Raw genomic sequence first — 19,551 nt, forward strand, 5'->3', positions numbered from 1 at the left:
GTTGGTTTTCTTCATTAGTTTTCTTCACCATTATTTTCTAGCATTGTTTGGTAGTTTAATTTAGGGTGTATTATTGTTTTTTTTGCTTTGGATTTGTGTTATTTTGTCGTTGCTTGTGCATTGTCTTTCTGCTAGTTGTATTGTTTATCGCCTGAACAGAGTCCGCGAAGGCCAAAACGGATGTGGGATATCCGTTTTGGCCTTCGGGTTCTGCATTTTTTTTCATTAGTATTTTAATTATTTTAGAATTTATAATTCGAATATATATATTTATTTGAAATATTTTTCTTAATTTTATTTAAACAGTAATATAATTTGAATATATAGAGTTATTTCACATATATTTATTTGATATATTTTTAGATTTTTTTAACGTTTTAGATTATTAATTTAATATTTTATAAATTTTTCTATTTATAGTTTTTAAATGAATTGATTAAGTTTTAATTAGTTACGTAATTTTTTATATATTGAAAATATTTTATTTGTTGAAATAAATATTATTAATTTAATTATAGGTAATGTTAGTAAATTTGTATTTGTATTTAATTTATTTATAGTAAAATTGTATTTGTAATTAATATTAATTTAATAATAATTATATGGAAATGTTTTTAAATTTGTTTTTGAATTAATTAGCGTAATTGTTTATTTTATTTTTTTAGTTAATAAATTAATTATTATTAGTTTAATTATTTTGAATTGTATTTTTTATAGTTTATTAATAATATTTAAAACAAATTTTTATTTAATTTTTAAAATGAAACAATTAATTTTTTGTGAGAAATGGCAAGAACACGCGGTGCATCTTTTAGTTCTCGAGGAGAGAGTTCGGCGCAGGGCGAAACTCGAAGAAGACCTATCGTTTTCGCTCGTAGAAGGCGTGCAACTCCTATTGAGGATGACCCTATAGTTGAGGAGCGAACCTTTGAGGAGCAGAGACATATGAGGCCTATGAGACTCATGATCAGGAGGAGGCATTTAAGGCCCCTAACGATGATGGTGAGGAGGAGCATGCAGATGTTCCTGACATATAAGAGGATTCGGTGGATTTGCTGGAGGTCCACGTGATGCTTCATTGCTGATACACTATGTTCAGCATGTTGCTTATGCTATTTCACAAGGCCGGGTGAGTGCAAAATTTATATTTTAATTATTGTTTTTTTTTTGGAATAAATTTTTTATTAAATATTGATGTGTAGGATCGAGGGGACATGCTTAAGTTGATCTCCCATGGAAAAAAAAGTAAATAAGTAAGGACCGTGCTCGAGGGAATTCAACACATTGTGTTGAGTTCCAATTTGATGCCTCTCACACAAATTTATTATGATTACGTCGATAAGGGCTTACTCCTCGGATTCATCGAGAGGTGACATTTCAAGACCAGTAGTTTCCATCTTCCTGTAGGGGAGATGTCGGTTACTCTTGATGACATCTCGACATTACTTCAGCTGCCCGTGATGGGACATATGTGTGATTTGGAGGAGTTGGAGTTTGAGGAGGCTCGTACAACCCTTGTGGACCTCCTTGGTGTTGATGGTGGCAGTGCTCGTGATGAGATGGAGGAGGCACATGGACCAAAAGTCAGGTTGAGCTGGCTTAGACAGATCTATGTTCAGAGCTATGAGTTGTAGCAGTGGAACTATGTTGCTAGAGCATATCTTTTGCATCTAGTTAGATGAATGATATTTGCAAATAAGAGTGTCACTTTTATACGCGTGTCTTATTTACTGCTATTTAGAGACATACACGCGTGGCAGGTATGCTTGGGGCGTTGTTGAACTCGCCTATTTATACGAGTAGCTCAGGGATGCGAGTCTGGTTTCCACGAGGCAGATGGGTGGATATTTGACTCTGTTACAGGTACACTTATAGCTTCCACATTTACTTCATGTACTTATTTCCATGTTCGAAGATGGATGAAATTTAATTGAATAATTAATTTTTTAGAGTTGGATATACGAGCATTTCCCTGGCATGGGAAGGAGGCGATTGATGTCTTCTTACGATAAGACCATACACGAGCATTTAATCTTTGTCATATCAACCAGTAATGACTGCTCACTCATATTTAACCTACCAGCATAAGGGTGACCAAGTAAAGTTTCAGCCAACTTATGGTTGTGATGTCCACACATCACCTTCAACACCCATTTGTCCCCATCTGAACATGATTTACCCTTTAATCTAAACGGACACTCACATTTACGAGTGTCGTATACATTAGGCACCACATCTACTTTGTATTTTCGATATTTTCCCCCTCTTTCACATCTAAGTATGACGAACGTTTTTCTTCCCCGTACACCAGTAGCTATGTCAGATCTTAGTATTACCACAACAAATCTTAAATCATAAGCCATCCCCTCTTACCCATTCAATTAAGTGCTCCCGTGAACAAAATAATTCATTTGTGGTAAATTTATTTGCCAAATCTCCCTTTACAACTTCATTGATAAATGAAGAGAAATCAGATATGAAACTAGAATCAATTTGAGAATCCATATGAAGATATTCATCCATGTTAACAATAATCACCTATAAAATTATAGTGAGTCTCATTAACATAATTAATAATTATTCAAACAAATATAAAAGGGTTAAATATGTTTTTAGCCCCTCAACTATCGGCGATTTTATTTTTCGTTCCTCTTTCAAACTTTGGTACACTTTGATCCTTGTCCTTAAGAAAACTATAATTTTTCGTCCTCCAAAACTAATGCCGTTAAAATTACACTGAGTTGGCTAACGATGTCTTTTTCTTTTTCTGACACAAAGTCCATTTTTCCTGCTTCTCTCCCTCCGTCTCCTTCCTTGCATCTTACGTTGAGCTTCTTCCACTCTTCTTGTTCCACTATCTCTTAACTCATCTGAGTAGTTGAGTTAGACTCTCTGTGAAAGCGTATGGTCTGTTCTATTCCACTCCACCACTCACCTCAAAATTATAAAATACAATGGAAAAAGGCGAAAAAGAAAGCAGAAGACCCACATAGTCACTGTTGAAGCAGATGAACAAATATTGGGAGAAGAACTTGTACTGAAAAGGAAATCAAGTTTCAGGGTCGGACACACAGACAAAGCCCCACTATCTTTGACATTTACGACATCCTTTTCCCATCTGTAGAGAAAAAAGAACAAGACAATGTGCTACGTGGGGAAAGCAACAAAGATCTTCATTTTCATAGTCACAGTGCTCGTTGTTCTGGGTCTAGTTTTGGGATTGGGGATCCTACGTCACCACCACCACACAACTGCAAATGAATTTTCTGATGGGTCTTGCTCACGTCTACCTCCACATGCAATCTCCGCCCCCAATTTCAATTCACCAACCCCACCTTCCTCCTTTAAATACCATCCTACCCCACCAACCATTTCGCTTACAAATCCAACCCCTCCTCATCCTTCCGACGCAAACCCATCTTCGTTGTTGTCGCTAATGCAGCAGTCACCGCCGCCGCCGCCGGAGGAAACTGCCCTTCCAAATCCTCCAAGTGTGGCGGGGCCACCTATTAATAGACCTACATTAGGGTTGGCGCTGGTGGCACAAGCTCTTGTGCATGTTTTTTGTGTAGCTATGTATTTGTAGTTTTCAGATGACAATTGGGTTAAAAAGGAAAAGGAAAATTGGTATCGGTTAGAACCTGGTTTGACAGCAATGTTATTGCCTTTGATTTTTCTGAGAATCTAAATGACTTTTAAGCCTAAAGAAAGGTATAACTGCCTCCACAATGAGAAGTTGTTTGGTTGCAGGAAGTTTCGTGATTTGCAATAATATATATGTGTATATACGAAGCTAGCTGTGGCATAATTATGCATATTTTGGGCTATGGCTATATCATAATTTGTGGTGTTGTACAAGGAGGGGAGGTGTGCGGCTGCGACGTTAACAGGGGGTTTGATGAACAAGAAGAGTGGAAGAAGCTCAACGTCAGATGCAAGGAGGGAGAAGAGCAGGAAAAATTGACTTTGTGTCAGAAAAAGAAAAAATAAGGTAGCACACAGTTAGCCAACTCAGCGTAATTTTAACGGTATTAGATTTGGAGGACGAAAAATTATAGTTTACTTAAGGACAATGATCAAAGTGTACCAAAGTTTGAAAGAGGGACGAAAATAAAATCGCTTGATAGTTGAGGGACTAAAAACATATTTAACCAAATATAAAAATATTTATATAATTAAATTATATATTTCATATAATTAAACTAATAATTAATTTTTTATATAATTAAAAAATACAAAAATCATATAAAAAAATATGTATCTACATTATTTAACTATCATCATAAATAACAATAAACTAATATATTATACAAAAACATTAAATTTAAAAACTAATTATATACAACAACGTGCTAAATAAAAAATATAAATATAAACTAATAACGATAAAGATCTTAAAAAATACATTATTAAAATACATTAAAAAACATCAAAAATAATACATCAAAAATACATTATTAATATATATATATATATATATATATATATATTACATTATTAAAATATCTTCAAAAATAATATAAAAATAATAACAATAAAGTAATATAATAAAACAAAAAAGTTTAAAAGATGAACCCTTAAATGGATGTTAGCATCCGTCAACGGATGTCAACACCTCTTCTTTTCTTTTACACACCTGAGACGCTGCACTGCACCTTCACTACTACACCTTCAAGCACCACCACCAAGACTGACCTTTGGCACCGCTCTAGATCAGTTCCTTGCACTACCACCAACAACCTTTGCAACCTCCCACTAAACACACTCACACCACCACCACACTCACAACACAATGAAACACCACCATACTCTCACAACATAATGCACAATGAAACAGTTAGAGGAAGAAGTCAAAAGTTAAAGAGGAAGAAGAGCTTGTCTGTATTGCATGCATTCATATAGGGGACCATTAATAGGTAATTAATGGGATGGGTGGAGTTGAAAAATATTAACCCTTAAAATTAAATTTTACTAAAGGACAAAACAGAAATGAGGAGGTGCAGAGAGTATTGGGTGATGGTGTAAGGAGCAACGCTCTTGGGCCATTTAGAAGGTCAATTTTTAAAAGGGTGTTGCTCCCTCCACCACCACACCTTTCTCCCTCCACCTTCCCTTTACTATTTTGCCCCTCAGTAAAATTTTACTTTTAGGGTTATTATTTTTTAATTTTACTCATTCACAACCTATTTCACTAATAATCTATTATAGTCCCGTACATGAGTAAAATACTTTTCTTTCATTTTAACATTATATTTCTTCCTCTCTTTCTTTCGTTGTTGTGAGATACTACAAGTTGCAAAGGTTGGTGGTGGTGGAAAGAATTATCAAGCAGTTTCCCTCTCGTGGTGTAGTGTTGTTCTCGTGGTGTAGTGCGTGTCGTTCCTGCAGGTGTGTACTTGAAATAAAATCCTAAAATAAAAAACGTAACCTTTAAACGGAGGTGACATCCTTCAACGGATGTCAACATCCTTCAACGGATGTCAACATCCTTCAACGGATGTCAACATCCTTCAACGGATGTCAACATCCGTTTAAGGAAAAACGGATGTCGACATCCGTTTTACCTTAAACGGATGTTGACATCCGTTGAAGATGTCACGTTTAAATGTTACATTTTTTATTTTAGGGTTTGTTTTATTAGGGGACATCCGTTGAAGGATGTCACCTCCGTTGATGTATACTTCCTCATGCTGGTTGATGCTCTGGACGCTCCTCGATGTTCCTCCACACTAAGGCAGTGACGCTCTTTTACACCACGGCGGCAATGGAAGCTTTCAAACCAAAAAAAAAAATTGGGAAGAAAAAGGAATGGAAATGCGGGAGGTGAAACGGAAATGGGAAAAGGGGAAGAGAGTTCCGTGGGTGGGTGCTGGGAAAGTAAAATTAGGGTTTCAAATTATTTAAAATAGGATAAAAATAAAAATCTTTTTAACTTAAGGATATAATTGTATTTAAAATAGTGTGGGGAGGTGGAGAAAGTATAGGGTGGTGGAGGTAGCAACACCCTTTTTAAAATTTATCTAATTACAACACATGGCATATGGATACAAATATAAATTATTTTTATTTTCAACCACCCTTGAGTTACATTATCCTAATTATTTAATTAGCCTTCTCTTTTGACCTGATAAATAACAAATAAAAAGTTGGAAAAATAATTTAAACTGTCCATAAAAATAGTCAGAGGGAAATAATCGTTTATGAAATAAAAAATTGTAATAAATAATGAGCATGTGGTACGAAAAGATAGCATAGATACAATAAAAAATTTTAAGTAAAATTTTTAATTATATTTTTAGTTTATATGGTTTTTTTATCATTTAAATAAAAAGTTAATTTTAGTTCTTCAAATTTAATAAAATATGATTTTGGTCTCTAAGTATTAAATTTGATATACTAGAACATTTTCAAAATCATGACTAGAATTATATTTTGTTCATTTCGAAGGATTAAAATAAATTGTTTTAAATATAAAGAAATAAAATCATAATTGTTCTAAAGTTTAAGAAGTAAAAACGTAATTAGATAAAATAACAATAAAATAGGGAAAAAGAAACAGAGAAAATGGAAAGAGGGGAAAACGAAAACCCTAGACGAAACACTTTGTATAAAAGGAAGCACTGAATCCCTAAAATATCACAGCATTCCTCAAATCAGAATAGCAGCAATGGGGATTTGTACAGTTCAGCCCATCCCTCTCTCGAAACTTCCTAACGCTTCCTCTTTTCTCCCTAAGCCCTCTCTTTCTCACAGAGTATCCCTTCTCACTCCCACCGTCACACTTTTTTCTCGTACGTTTTGTATCCCTTTCAATTTCTTTTCAATCCTAACAAAAACCGATGGTTCTGTCTTTTTGGTGTTTTTCTTTGATTTTTGATTATCTTCGTGTTGTATGGCGTTATTTGTGTATCTTTTATGGAGCCATTGGTGTGAATGTATTTTAATACTGGACTTTTGTTTTTGTTGTATTTTATTACACGACAGGATCTATTTTCTTGACAAACTTGTTGCCAAGGGCTATACCTTCTGAAGAAATATCCAGTGGGGCAAGTCAATTTTTCAATGAGAAACGCGATGTTGTGATAACCCTGGAGGATGGTAAAGCTGATGATAAAAACGAGTTGGAGAAAACGCTGAACGAAAACGCAAAGACAGAGTTACCCGAAGAAGGACTGGGCTTGTCTTTTGATTTGCTGGATAAGTTCAATGTGAGGGTCACGTTAACCACCTTTCCTATTACACTTTTTAACTATGAATTTGTCGTTCAGGACGCCTGTTTTATTTTTTTCATGCCTGTTTATATTTGTTTGCATTTCAAATCTTGAGTTGTTATGTTTACGAACCGGTTTGTTGATTTGATGGCGTTTATATGGCTGGCTATATTTGTTTCCATTTCAAGTATGGAGTTGCTATGATGATAATCCAGTTTTATTGACGGCATTTACAAAATGCTTGGTGATATTTCGGCAATCTTGTCGATCTGAGCGGTTACCTGAGCAACTCTTTACGTTCACCTTTTTGTTTTTTTTTTGTGAAATTGTATATGGTTTTAGCCTTTTTTGTGCATTTCTGCCAGTGTTCGATCATAAGCCTGATTTTCATTTTTTTATCTTTAATGTTCGTTTTAGAAATGATATTTTTTATTTCTTCTATCCATATTTTAGCCATGGCTAGTGTCGTGTTTGTAGTTTATACTTAACGTCAGACTATGTGATTGCTCTGACAACATTTGAGCTACATGTTTTTTCTGGACATAAACCTTTTTAATGACTTATGAATGATTGTTTGTCCATCTTCATCGTGTCTCAAACTTCATTTTTTTTCCTTGGTTAGCTTGTACTCCTTAGTGTTATGGTACTGGTACACCGGGTTTTCTTTTTCAATGATTTGTTTCTTGTAGTTTAGGTTATGTCAATGTCTCTCCAAGTTACAGTTTTTTTACTCATTATATTTTTATTCATTGACCTGTCTTGTGTGAAATCAAATATTCTAAAGTAGAAAATGATTTTTCCCTGCTATTAAGAGTCAGTTTCATTTCTATATAAATTTTCCCTGCTTCAGTATTTTTGGTTCAAATGTATTATTGTTACATTTCGATTTCACAACCTTACCTAAAAACTGTTGGAAAACTATTTGTCTGAAGGAAGCATCAATGTGTGGGTTCCTTCGGTTTCTTTACCAAAGTGATTTGATATTGATTTTAAATCGTCTTCATAACATCAATACATTATTTCTAATTTGATTTGATTTTGTGATGCACCATTAAGGTCTGCTGCGTGTGAAAACTGATTGCTTTCTTTACTACTCCTGGAAAGAAGGTTGTGTAATTCTCGCTCTCTGTATGAATGCATTCCATGATTGATTTGCCATTAAAATTAAGTAGACGTAGATTTGATGTGTTTATAAAATCTAACTGTTCTCGTTTTTTGCCTTATAACAGTTTGACACAAATGACACTGGTTCCATTGTCTTGTATGGAGGTGGTGTCTTGACTGCTCTGTGGCTAACAACCGCCGTTGTGGGTGCAATTGATTCTATCCCATTGGTGTGTATCATTTGATGTTCATGTGAACTTTTTCACAAACCCAAAGCCAACTCTTTCAAATACTGATGTTTGTTGTTCATTATTGTTGCACAGTTTCCTAAGTTGCTGGAAGTTGTCGGGCTTGCATACACAGTATGGTTTACTTCCCGTTATCTGCTTTTCAAGGTACTAATTTCACTATGTTTGATTGATATATGTTTGATTGATATGTGCATCTTGGTTGTGCCCAGATTAATTAAATTTGTTAACATGCAGCAAAGTAGAGATGAACTGGCTACTAAAATAGAGGAGGTAAAGGAGCAAATTTTTGGTTCAGAAGATAATTGATTCTCCCAAACGGATGTAACATTTGTGTTGCCACTTCATGATTGTACAGTAACAGTTACTTTTGGTTTAGTTGGGGGAGTGTGATATTAGTCTGCCCCGCACTGAGCCATTACTCTATATGCAGCATACAGTTAGTGTTGGTTGAGAATTAAAAATATAGCCAGCAAGGTATTTTTGCCTGTTTGTGTGTTTCCGATTTTTCTTTTGGTTATGTAAGGTCTAGGTTTTCACTCTTTATAGATTTCTAAAATAAACTGGATATCTAACGATAACGTAGTGTTGGGTTTAGGGTTTGAAAAGCTTCCTTTGGTTACAATTTAGGAAGTACATTTGGAGAAGAACGGAGGTGATTTGAACATCTTTATTTGAAATAGTATTTTTTTAAAACCGAAAATGGATTTACTTAGTGAATAGAGAACTATATTTTTTTAGTGAAATTCTTGTCATCTGAGCTAGCTAAATACAGTCCTTTATATAATCCTTTTCACCTCTGCTAGATGACTGAATTAAATCTCTCTTCAAATCTTGCTTGACGAATATAGGGATGAGGGGACCAAATATGACAATGAAAGATGAAAATGATAGTTGATGTTTTTGTAATACATTATAATTATAATTGCCATTTTATAGGTTTGTTAAAAATTAATATAGGTTATTTTGACTGAATTAAATCTCTCTTCAAATCTTGTTTTATAGACGAATCATACACCCCATATAGGGATGAGGGGACTAAGTATAACAATGAAATATGAAAATGATAGTTGACGTGTTTGTAATACATTATAATTACAATTGCCATTTTATAGGTTTGTTGAAAATTAATATAGGTTATTTTGAGGGAATAATTAATATAGCTGATCATCTTCAAAAATGCTCTTCTGAAGGATGCAATTTTCCTTTAATCACTAATAAAATTTGCAAAAACTAATAAAACTTAGTTGATAAAATTTAAAAAGTATTTTAAATGTTTGTTTAATTATATTTTTTCAATTCTAATGAAATCTCTATTTAATAAATATTTTTTATCTTTAGAATTTTAATATAAGCTGGATGTGATAAAAAAATTTCATGACACGTTAAATTATTATAGTAAATATAATTTATTTATGCAATTATAATAATATAATTTGAGTTAGAAAATAAAAATAATTATATAAAAAAATATTAAAATAGTATTTTATATAATAAAAATAAACAACACATAAAAATATTAAAAAAAATTATCTAATACATGTACACTTTGATAAATTGAACAAGATTTACACGTAATTATGATAAAGTAAAAAATATTTTAAAGATCTAATAATTTTTTAAAATATTAACCTAGTCAAATGATAGATAACAAGTTTCAACTAAATATTAAAATAAAAGAAAAAAAATTAAAAAGTTAAATATGATTTTGATTCCTTAATTTTCATTAAAAAATGAAATTAATCTTTTTTATAATCTAATTTAATCTAATTTAATCTCTTAACTATATAAATATATAAATTTAATTTTTTTAATCAATTTTGTTAAGTTTATATAAATTTAATAAAATGTGTTAAAGAATTAAATTTACATATTTCTAAAAATAAGATACTAATTTTAATTTTCATAGTTATGGAAGAAAAACTCATTTAATCCAAAACATAGTTTATATCATGAATTAGTCTCTAAATTAATTATTAGTATCAGTTACCAAGAGTTTAGCTACTAGAAAAGATAGTTTCCAATCATATTTTTTTTTATCAAAAACATTACTCATTATTTAAGAATTTTATTATAGTGCTTTTAAGATAGTATAGTTCTTAGCTTTTCATTTTAGAACCTTATTATTTGTTTTTAAGAGTGAAATTTGTTAAAGATGGATTAACTTGATACCAATTTATATATCAAATGTATTAATAAAAGCATATGATTATGCTAAAATATAACTAATTATTTATAAATTGTAAAAATATCCATTTGTAAATAATTAATTATTTAATAAATTATTAGTTATAAAATTATTAGTTAATAATAAATTATTTAATTAATTTTATAATTAATATTTGATTCTTGTTCTAACGTTGAGATTTGTCATGACTTTAACATTATAGGAATTTTCAGATATACTTTTTATTGGAGTGATGAATAAGAAGCATGCTTAGAACAAAATATTTTGAACGAATAACAGTTAAAAGTGACTTATCACCTCTACATATCGAAATATTATGGTGTTCATCGTGGTATCAAGTGATCACTTTTAAACTCATACAGCGACCACAAGAAACATAACAAGCAATATTGTTCTAGAATAAGCTTTCAATGACCAAATGGATCATAGGGATGAAATGCATTCAAACATAATACATTCAACAACAAATTATGTTATGTGCAAAAGCCACCGAACAACCTATTATCATTATTTTTTTAGAAGGGCATTTTTTATTTGATAACGAAATGTGAAAAATTAAGTTACGGAGGAATCACAAGAAGAAAGATAACTAATATAAGAAAAAAAAAGAATCCAAGACATCAAAAAGGTTTTAGGATGTCCTAAATAGAAACATGATTAAGGAGTTTGAAGAGAATCACGAGAAGAAAGATAACTAAGATAAGAAAAAAAAAAAAGAATCCAAGACATTAAAAAGGTTTTAGGATGTCCTAAATAGAAACATGATTAAGGAGTTTGAAGAGAAGTTTCGCCAAGTGAAGGGTTAAAAAGGACTTTAAGAACTCTTTGTAATAATATAGACTAAAATAAACTTACTTTTTACTCAATTTAACTTAACTTGGGAATGAGTTACCAATTTGGAGATGAGAATAAGCTTAAAGAAAACTTTATAATAAGATTGGAATAAAATTACCTTGCGCTCTTTAGCATGGAAACGAGGCGCCTAGAGATATGAAAATGAGTTAAGTACTTAGATATAGGTCAAACACAACATCACTCTTGTTTGTACTTAAAAGTTTACCCGTTATCACTTATATAAGGAGTTAAGTGTGTTTTCATAACAAAGCTTAATGTAATTAAAAACAAAAAATGATTCGGTGAAAAAAAATTGTCTTTTTTTTTCATACGTTTCCTTTTCTTTGCAACAAAGTGATAGAGGGATAGTATTACATGTAGTTAAAACAGAGGAGATGGGATGATTTTAATATTTGATATGGCTAGCATTGCTCTTGGAGGAGACAGACCAATGGATGCTGAAGGCTGTGAATTAATTTCGTTTACTTGTAATCAGCTCTATGCTAGATTTTCAAAATTTACAACAAGCTTCATGTAAAAATTCAAGGCTATAATTTTAGACATACATCACTCTTACAAATATTCTGATATATATGTAATGCTGAACAAAATTAACTGAACAAAATTAAACTATCAATTAATTATATTATATTATACAATAAGTATTGAACTACTTGGATTAAAAATTGAATTGTATCATTCTATAATTCAGTTTTAAAAAATTAATCTCTAAAATTGTAATTTAGTTAACTACTAGTTAAGTTAAAACTATTTCAATTTATACTTTTTACTTGTTTGAGAGTTTCTAAAGTTGCAGTTGACTTTGATTATTGTCAACTTGGTCAAATTCAGTAGATTTTTTATCGACTCAGCCAACTTTTGCTAAAACCAACCCAGTTTTGACTATGGTAGTCCAACACATTTTCGGTCGAATTCGACCAAACATCAGTTGAGACTGATTGTATCAAGTTTCGACCATGATCGACGCAGTCGAACTTGCCCGATTTTTTTCTGGGTCAACTCATCCAAATTTTGGTCAAAATTGACTAGACTAAGTTTTGACCAAGGTTGTCCCAATTGATTTTCGACTAATTTTTACCTAGGGTTGACTTGTCTAAATTTAGTTGAATTTCAGTCAGAATGACTCATTCGAGTTTCGAATGAATTTCGGTCTGGGCTCGTCTCAACATTTTAGCAGACCTGATCCCATCTCAACCTTTGGCCCGACACTTCTCAAACTTTGGCTTAGGTCAACCCGTCTTGACATGCAGTCCTACCCAACCTGTTTAGACATTAGATCTAGCGTGACCCGACTCAACATTTAATTCGACCTAACCCGTCTTAACCTTTGACCCGACTCGTCATGAATTTGGGTCAAGTCAGCCTGTCTCGACCTTCGATCTGGTCCAACTCGTCTAGACCTTTGGTCTATTCTAGACTATCTCAAAGTTGTGTTGTGTGTCAAAGTAGAAATTAAATTTCAGTATAAGTATACTGCAGCTTAGTATAATAAAAAAATAGTTCAATTCAATTCATCTAAACTATAATTTTGAATTTAGTTTAGTTCAAACTAAGTAATTTTTTGTTCATTATATTATTTAATAGTTCGTAAAATTCATTTTACCCACTTGTAGCTATGTTTCTTATATAATGACTTGATGTACACTGTATTCTATTATACTTTCAACATTTTTCGTTATTTAGTAAATCGCATAAGGATCATAATTCCATCCTCTCCATTGATCCAGTTTACGTGCTCACTGCTCAACGATGTGATGTCCTCTTATTTTATTATTTCATGGTTCGGTCAAAGGTGGAGTGGTGCATATTTGGAGAGGCATAACCATTGAACAATTTCTCCTTTTGTGCTGTGGAATATAATCTGATGTTGGCTTCATTCTCTTTACTTGTGTTTTAGCAGAGTGGTTAAATTTGAGGGAAATATTAGTCCATGCACAGGAATATATTCCTAATTGGCTGTAAAATGCTTCATCTCCATCAGTCCTAGCAAACAAATAAGTAATTACCAAATTTTCCATGACATTTTTTTTCGTATCAAATTTATATCCGTTGCCAAAATATGTGCACAAAATTTCAGTCCCATGGTTCCTTTTTTTTTCTGTGGAATATAGTTTACCTTTTTGAGACAGTTGGAATAAGAACCTTTTCGTGTTCAGGAGTTCTTCTCAATTCCATCATACAGATTATGCTATGCTGTAGAACATCTCGTGAAGTTTTCATGTGCAGATATTAATCATGGTGGTTTGGTACTAGTAGAATGAATAGGTTAATCTCCATAACGTGATTAACCAAAGCACGAATATCTTCAGAGAGATACTCAAATTTAATATGAAACAGTGTCTTGAAGACAATTATAAAGGACAGTTTTTTTGGGAGAGGTCGGAAATACCACAAGCAGGTTGATAAACAGCACAATATGAAAAATAGGATTTTGTAATCTTTTATACGAGATGTTACACCTAAAAACTATATTATAGGGTTCATTATTGATTATGGGTCATAGGGTATATGGTGTTTCTTAGTGTCCATACAAGAGTGCAGAATGCAAAAAGCATAGTCAACTGTAACTTTCGAACCAGTTTCTTATTTGAGTAATCTAAAGCGGTGAAAGTAGTAAATCTTTTGGCGTTGAGTGGAATCTTCGATAAGTAGTAAATCTGATCCAATAATCCACCTTATAGGGACCAGATTACTCATGGTCCCAGGTGAATATGAATATATACTGAAAATATTCGTGTTGATTATGAGCTTACTCTGGAGCTTTTTCTGTATCTGGCAGACAATTTGGAAGTGTCTGCAGTGTTACCTCCAATTATAGTGTTGATTCGTGATCAATTATTGCTTTTAACTTTTTTCTGCTATATTGCTTTAACCACTAATGCCAAAGTTCCATCTGAAATTTAATGGTATATGAAATCAGAATCACTTACTATTCCAACCCCAGAATAGTTTACTCACCTACTTTGCTAACTTCATGTGATGAAAATATAATAACGAATAATAGCTATCAGAGTTTGCAATGCGTAAGCAACCTCAACAGTCCAAATCTCTGCATCAAGTCATGTTTTGTAATAAACACGTATTAGGCGTTGAACATGTGATAACATTGAAGTTTAAAATATTTCAATTAGCTGTCTACTTTTATTCGTGTTTATCAACTCCCGATTTCTATATTCAGTAACATGTACGTTGTACCTAAATGTATCTAACTCTATCTTTTTGGTCTGTTTTAATATATGGGCAGAAATTGTACCCATTTGTTAAAGTTTCAGTTCTATTGGAAGTGTCAAATTCGGTGTATGTCTTGTATGGTTGTGAGGAGAGCAAATAGCTTGAAAACTATATTGTTTTATTGAGTTAGTGTTACTATATTTTAACGGTAGTTTATTACTTTTGCTATTTATCATTTCGTTATCTTCTATGTTATATAGATCACCATTGGTCAAAATAATAAACAAGAAAAAACAATATTGTTTCATGGCATTAGATAGGGTATGATTTTCCGCTTCTTATACTTTTTTTTTAATATATTTCCTTCTTTTCTTTCATCGACTACTAAAACCTTTTTTCACCCTGTTGTTTTTTGTAATATCAAAACTCATTTTTTCTCATCATCTATAATTGGAGAACGTCCGATATGTGACAAATATATTGTTAACCTTAAATTTGTAAATGAAGCGATCACAAATGTATTGAAATATATTTAGTAGGAAAAGAATGAAAATATAACAATACTAAAATTATACATATCTTAGAAAACGCTAATACATTAGCACATCAATTATTAAACTACTATATAAATCCCAGAACAATAAAATAAACCTATAGTAGAAGTTTCTTAAACACGTACTATATATAATTATAAAGTTAGCGCATTAGTTGTTGAATTAATACCATGTTATAAACATTAGAGTGAATAAAAATAAATCATTCAAAAATTCAGAGTCATCTTTGTCTTAAAAAATAATTTAAGAACCACAAACTATATTCAAACAAAGTTGACACCTAAACTCATAAAAACATGTAGTGTACAAAAAGACAACAAAAGTATCATTAAAAAACATGTAATGTATAATAAGACAACAAAAGTATCATTAAAGATATATGCATCCAAGTCGAAAATAATGTATACATACAGTAAAAAACATACATAAAAGCATTAAAATGCTGACATATATAAGATAGACGGTTAAATTTATCTTAATCTCACAAAATTAATTTGTAAAATAACTTTTGTATCCATTTATATATTTTAAATTAATTTTATTTTTATTTTGGAATTTTCAACATTATACAAATTTTCTTATAAACATGATTAGCACATCAGCAAGTCCATGATCACATTATACCATACAAATCCTAGCAAAACAAAACTAAATGTTATTGTAGAAGTTTCAAAAACAGAAACTCTGTCAAGAATTCAAAACATTATAATTTAAATGAATATCATTGCTGATAAAAAAATTGAATATAGTATCATACAAATCTTGGTAAAACTAAATAATGTTATACAAACATAGGAAAACATTACAGCGGGAAAAAAAAACAACACAAAGTCTCTCACGAAACAATTGTGGGAATAGTAGAAGTGCGTTGGAGTAAAAAGAAAGAAACACAGTATGTCAAGGAAGAAGAAAAAATGAGGCAAAGGTGGAAAATAATGAAGAAGCTGGAGAAGAAGGATCAGACAATTCTAATATTTTTCATGCAAGGAGCAACTCAAAATGATAAAAAAAAACAACAAAAATACACGTAAGTAAAGGTATTTCCCTAATATATATTTATAGGCATAGTAGATATATATTAATTTTTTTTCCAAATTATTATGAAAAGTTGCATTAAGTCTCTAAATTAAATTATAAAGTATTTAGTTCATGTATTTTATGAGATTCAATGTAAAATATAATTCTTAAAAAATAGCATATGGAGGTTATATTGTATTTTATTATGAAACTCTACTTGTCACAAGAAATTTACATGTCGTTGTGAATGATATTTTATATTGACTTTTATAAAGGATAATGAAACTTTGACAATATTTTTTTTACAATATTTTAACATCATCTACGTGTCATTCTGTGATTGGTCCAAAATTATTCCACAATCAATAATAATAATCATAAACACCAACATGGACTAATAACAGAATGACACGTAGATGATGTTAAAATGTTGTCAAAAAATTATTGTCTAAGTATCATTATAAAATACATCAACAAATACTTTATAATTTAATTTAGGTTTTAAATGCAACTTTTCATAATAGTTTAGAGATGATATATATATATATATATATATATATATATATATATATATATATATATATATATATATATATATATATTGTTGTTTCTTCTAAGTTGATAAAGGGACTAATACATTATAATTTAGTTTAAAGATGAAACATGTGAAACCCTAGAAAATGGTATTTTAGAAGTCGTGATAGTCTAAACATAGTGAGACTCGATTATTTTAATATTAAATGGTTTTATTATAAATAGTTTTGTTATAAACGAGTTTCATTATTTTAAAACGTACCATCTCTCTAGAAACTACATTTCTAGATTTCTCTACCATCTCTCTAACCTTTCTCATTCTTGGATCATCTGCTCGACGATCAGGAAGTGCCTAGACAATCCTTGCATCAAGGGCAACAATCTCTACCGATCAATTTCTTGTTTTGAGCCGGTAAGTCGTTTCCTCTTTTTCCTCCGTACGTTCTTGAACTATGATCATGCGACAAATTCTGTTTGCATGTATCTAGTAGCTTTTCTCTTCAATTCTTAGCTCAAATTAGGTTCTAAGATGGATTTTCTATCACCAATCGGTGAGTTGTAGGTTTCTGTTGAGTTTCCTTGCGGTGCAAGCTTCTGTCGGGGTTTTTGTGAGCTGTGTAGAATTTGAGTGAGGTAAGGGAAGCTGGATTTTATCTTTGTTTACTTAACTATATTGTGCATGTGTGAAGAGTATGTTAGTTATATATAATGAGCTGAATTATTGACTTTGATATTTAGAAGGAATGTGTTTACTGTGGCTGTTTTGGATGTGCATGTTTGAACTATGAAAATGTACAAAATTGGATGATATTTGGATTGTTTTAGATGCATGAGAAGTGTTAAATCTGTGTTAGTACTTAATGGTGATGAATCAAAATAAGTGGTCTTAGTTTAAAGTTAATTTAGAGGAAGTAAGGAAGTGAAAATGAGAAATTGGAGTTGAGGGTTCAATTGGGTTGTTGGGACAGTTTAGGTAAGCCAAATGTGACTTGTTTGAGTCATCAAAATGGTCAAAAACATGTTCAAAGTGGTAGATTGTGATTTGAGTCTCTAAGTTGATAAATTTGATGTTCTAGACTAGGAATTTATCTATAAACACTTTAGATTGATGTTAGGAAGGTTTAGAAATGTTTAGTCAAGTCCAATTAGGTATATAATACAAATTAGGAGTGTTAGAAGTTGGGAAAAATAGTTAGAATTGGTAAACTTGGGTTGAGTTGTTTGATTCTACAGAATTTCGTGCTGCAGAATTATGCAGACTCGCTGTGCGAATCCATTCGCACAACGAGTGGGCTTGGCGAGTTGCTATTTGTTTCAACAATTCGCACAGCGAGAGGGTGCGATGTACGAATGACTATGGGGTTTGCTCTCTGTTTGATAATTCGCACAACGAATCATTTAGCTGAGCGACTGGAGGTGGTCTGGGGGATTGCCAAATTAATTCGAGTAGCGAAAGGTGGCGCATAGCGAGTCTTTAGGGGGTCTGGGCCACTACCTAGACTTTCGCATGGCGATTTGGGGCGTTATGCGAAGGGGTTGAGGTATGGTACTACTGGAAGTTTATTCCCACAGCCAGATTGGGTCATTGTGCCAGAAACCTCTGGTTTCGTTATGCGAGAGGGTGCACTGAGCGAATGGTTCAAGTTTTAGTTTACTCTTTAATTCTTTGTTCTAGTTTGATTTAAATGAAGTTTTGAGATCCATTTGGAAGCATGTATGAATGTGTATTAAGTTATATGATTGGTCATGATCTGAGTTATGTTATAAATGAAAGTATGTGGTTTCAAAGTATGGTTGATGGACGTAATTCCATGATCCTCACGGAGACGTTATATGGTGGTGCCATGTGTAAGTTTAGAATGATTGCAGGAAGCTCAGTCTTGGAGGTTATCCTGAAACTCCAATGGTCTTTCACTCTCGAGAGGAGTAGCAGGAGGTCCTAGTCTTGGGTGCTTCCAGTATGATCCAAGGTGAGTGATAACGGACTAACCTCATGTGTGTGGTAGGGTGAAACTCATTGATAATGACTTTGCAAATCAGTATAGGCCACCATGAGTGCACGACTCGTCATGGCTCGACAATCATTCTAAGTCTGGACAGTCAGTTTAGGTCTTTGCATGTTAAGATGTTTGGATTGGATTAAATTAGACATGATTATTATATGAAATGCTTTAAACCTATGATGTATTTTTTTCTATCTAGCTTACCCTTGCTTTTTTGTGTCTGTCTTTGTATGTTGTTTCTCTATTGCGATGATCACCTAATGGTGTGAACTTAGGGATTCACCTTTTCAGTTGTTCCAGCTAGAGATGGGGGAAGAAACATATGAGTTGTTAGATAGATTTACAGAAGTAGATCTCTTCTTTGAGCGATGTTTGTTTTATCTAGTGGTTCTTTTAGCTTCTATATAACCTTTCATTTTTGATAGTTTTATTCTATTAAAATGGGATGTTACAAAACAAATTTTATATAATAATTTAATAATTAAAAACATATATCTAACCTTAAGTAGTAAGTATATTAAACTATAATATATTTGTAATATATTTAGCTACAATAGTATTGTAGTTATATGCTACAACAACTCTTTTTAATCAAATATTTTAAATTATTTAATTGAACTTTTCTTTAATGTTACAGTTTTAAAGTACTTTTTTTTATGCATTTCA

The 19,551-nt window shown here is 31.9% G+C and overlaps 3 protein-coding genes and 1 non-coding gene across 4 annotated transcripts; 3 read left to right on the forward strand and 1 right to left on the reverse strand.

Moving 5' to 3' along the window:
• Positions 1 to 2,003: 2,003 nt before the first annotated feature.
• On the reverse strand, positions 2,004 to 2,363 carry LOC108327672 (uncharacterized). Its single transcript, XM_017561355.1, has one exon. It carries the CDS (start codon positions 2,361 to 2,363, stop codon positions 2,004 to 2,006), a length of 360 nt encoding a protein of 119 aa, XP_017416844.1.
• A 779-nt stretch (positions 2,364 to 3,142) lies between these two features.
• On the forward strand, positions 3,143 to 3,586 carry LOC108327670 (proline-rich receptor-like protein kinase PERK9). Its single transcript, XM_017561354.1, has one exon. It carries the CDS (start codon positions 3,143 to 3,145, stop codon positions 3,584 to 3,586), a length of 444 nt encoding a protein of 147 aa, XP_017416843.1.
• Positions 3,587 to 6,601: 3,015 nt separating this feature from the next.
• On the forward strand, positions 6,602 to 9,051 carry LOC108327883 (protein CURVATURE THYLAKOID 1D, chloroplastic). Its single transcript, XM_017561609.2, has 5 exons — positions 6,602 to 6,791; positions 6,985 to 7,208; positions 8,441 to 8,545; positions 8,639 to 8,710; positions 8,801 to 9,051. Exons 1-5 carry the CDS (start codon positions 6,668 to 6,670, stop codon positions 8,870 to 8,872), a joined length of 597 nt encoding a protein of 198 aa, XP_017417098.1. The 5' UTR covers positions 6,602 to 6,667; the 3' UTR covers positions 8,873 to 9,051.
• Positions 7,407 to 7,500, forward strand: LOC128194579 (small nucleolar RNA snoR128). The gene has a single exon (XR_008245954.1). It is a non-coding gene; the product is annotated as a small nucleolar RNA snoR128 (small nucleolar RNA).
• Positions 9,052 to 19,551: the final 10,500 nt, after the last annotated feature.

The sequence above is a fragment of the Vigna angularis genome, chromosome 10 (assembly GCF_016808095.1).
Source record: "Vigna angularis cultivar LongXiaoDou No.4 chromosome 10, ASM1680809v1, whole genome shotgun sequence".
Taxonomy (NCBI): domain Eukaryota; kingdom Viridiplantae; phylum Streptophyta; class Magnoliopsida; order Fabales; family Fabaceae; genus Vigna; species Vigna angularis.

Bases quoted from the DNA above. Each gene is read 5' to 3' on its own strand.
- LOC108327672 (XM_017561355.1), bottom strand. From the start codon at position 2,363: ATGGCTTATGATTTAAGATTTGTTGTGGTAATACTAAGATCTGACATA.
- LOC108327670 (XM_017561354.1), top strand. From the start codon at position 3,143: ATGTGCTACGTGGGGAAAGCAACAAAGATCTTCATTTTCATAGTCACA.
- LOC108327883 (XM_017561609.2), top strand. From the start codon at position 6,668: ATGGGGATTTGTACAGTTCAGCCCATCCCTCTCTCGAAACTTCCTAAC. The intron at 6,792-6,984 runs GTACGTTTTGTA...ATTACACGACAG, and splicing joins CACCGTCACACTTTTTTCTC to GATCTATTTTCTTGACAAAC. The intron at 8,546-8,638 runs GTGTGTATCATT...ATTGTTGCACAG, and splicing joins CAATTGATTCTATCCCATTG to TTTCCTAAGTTGCTGGAAGT.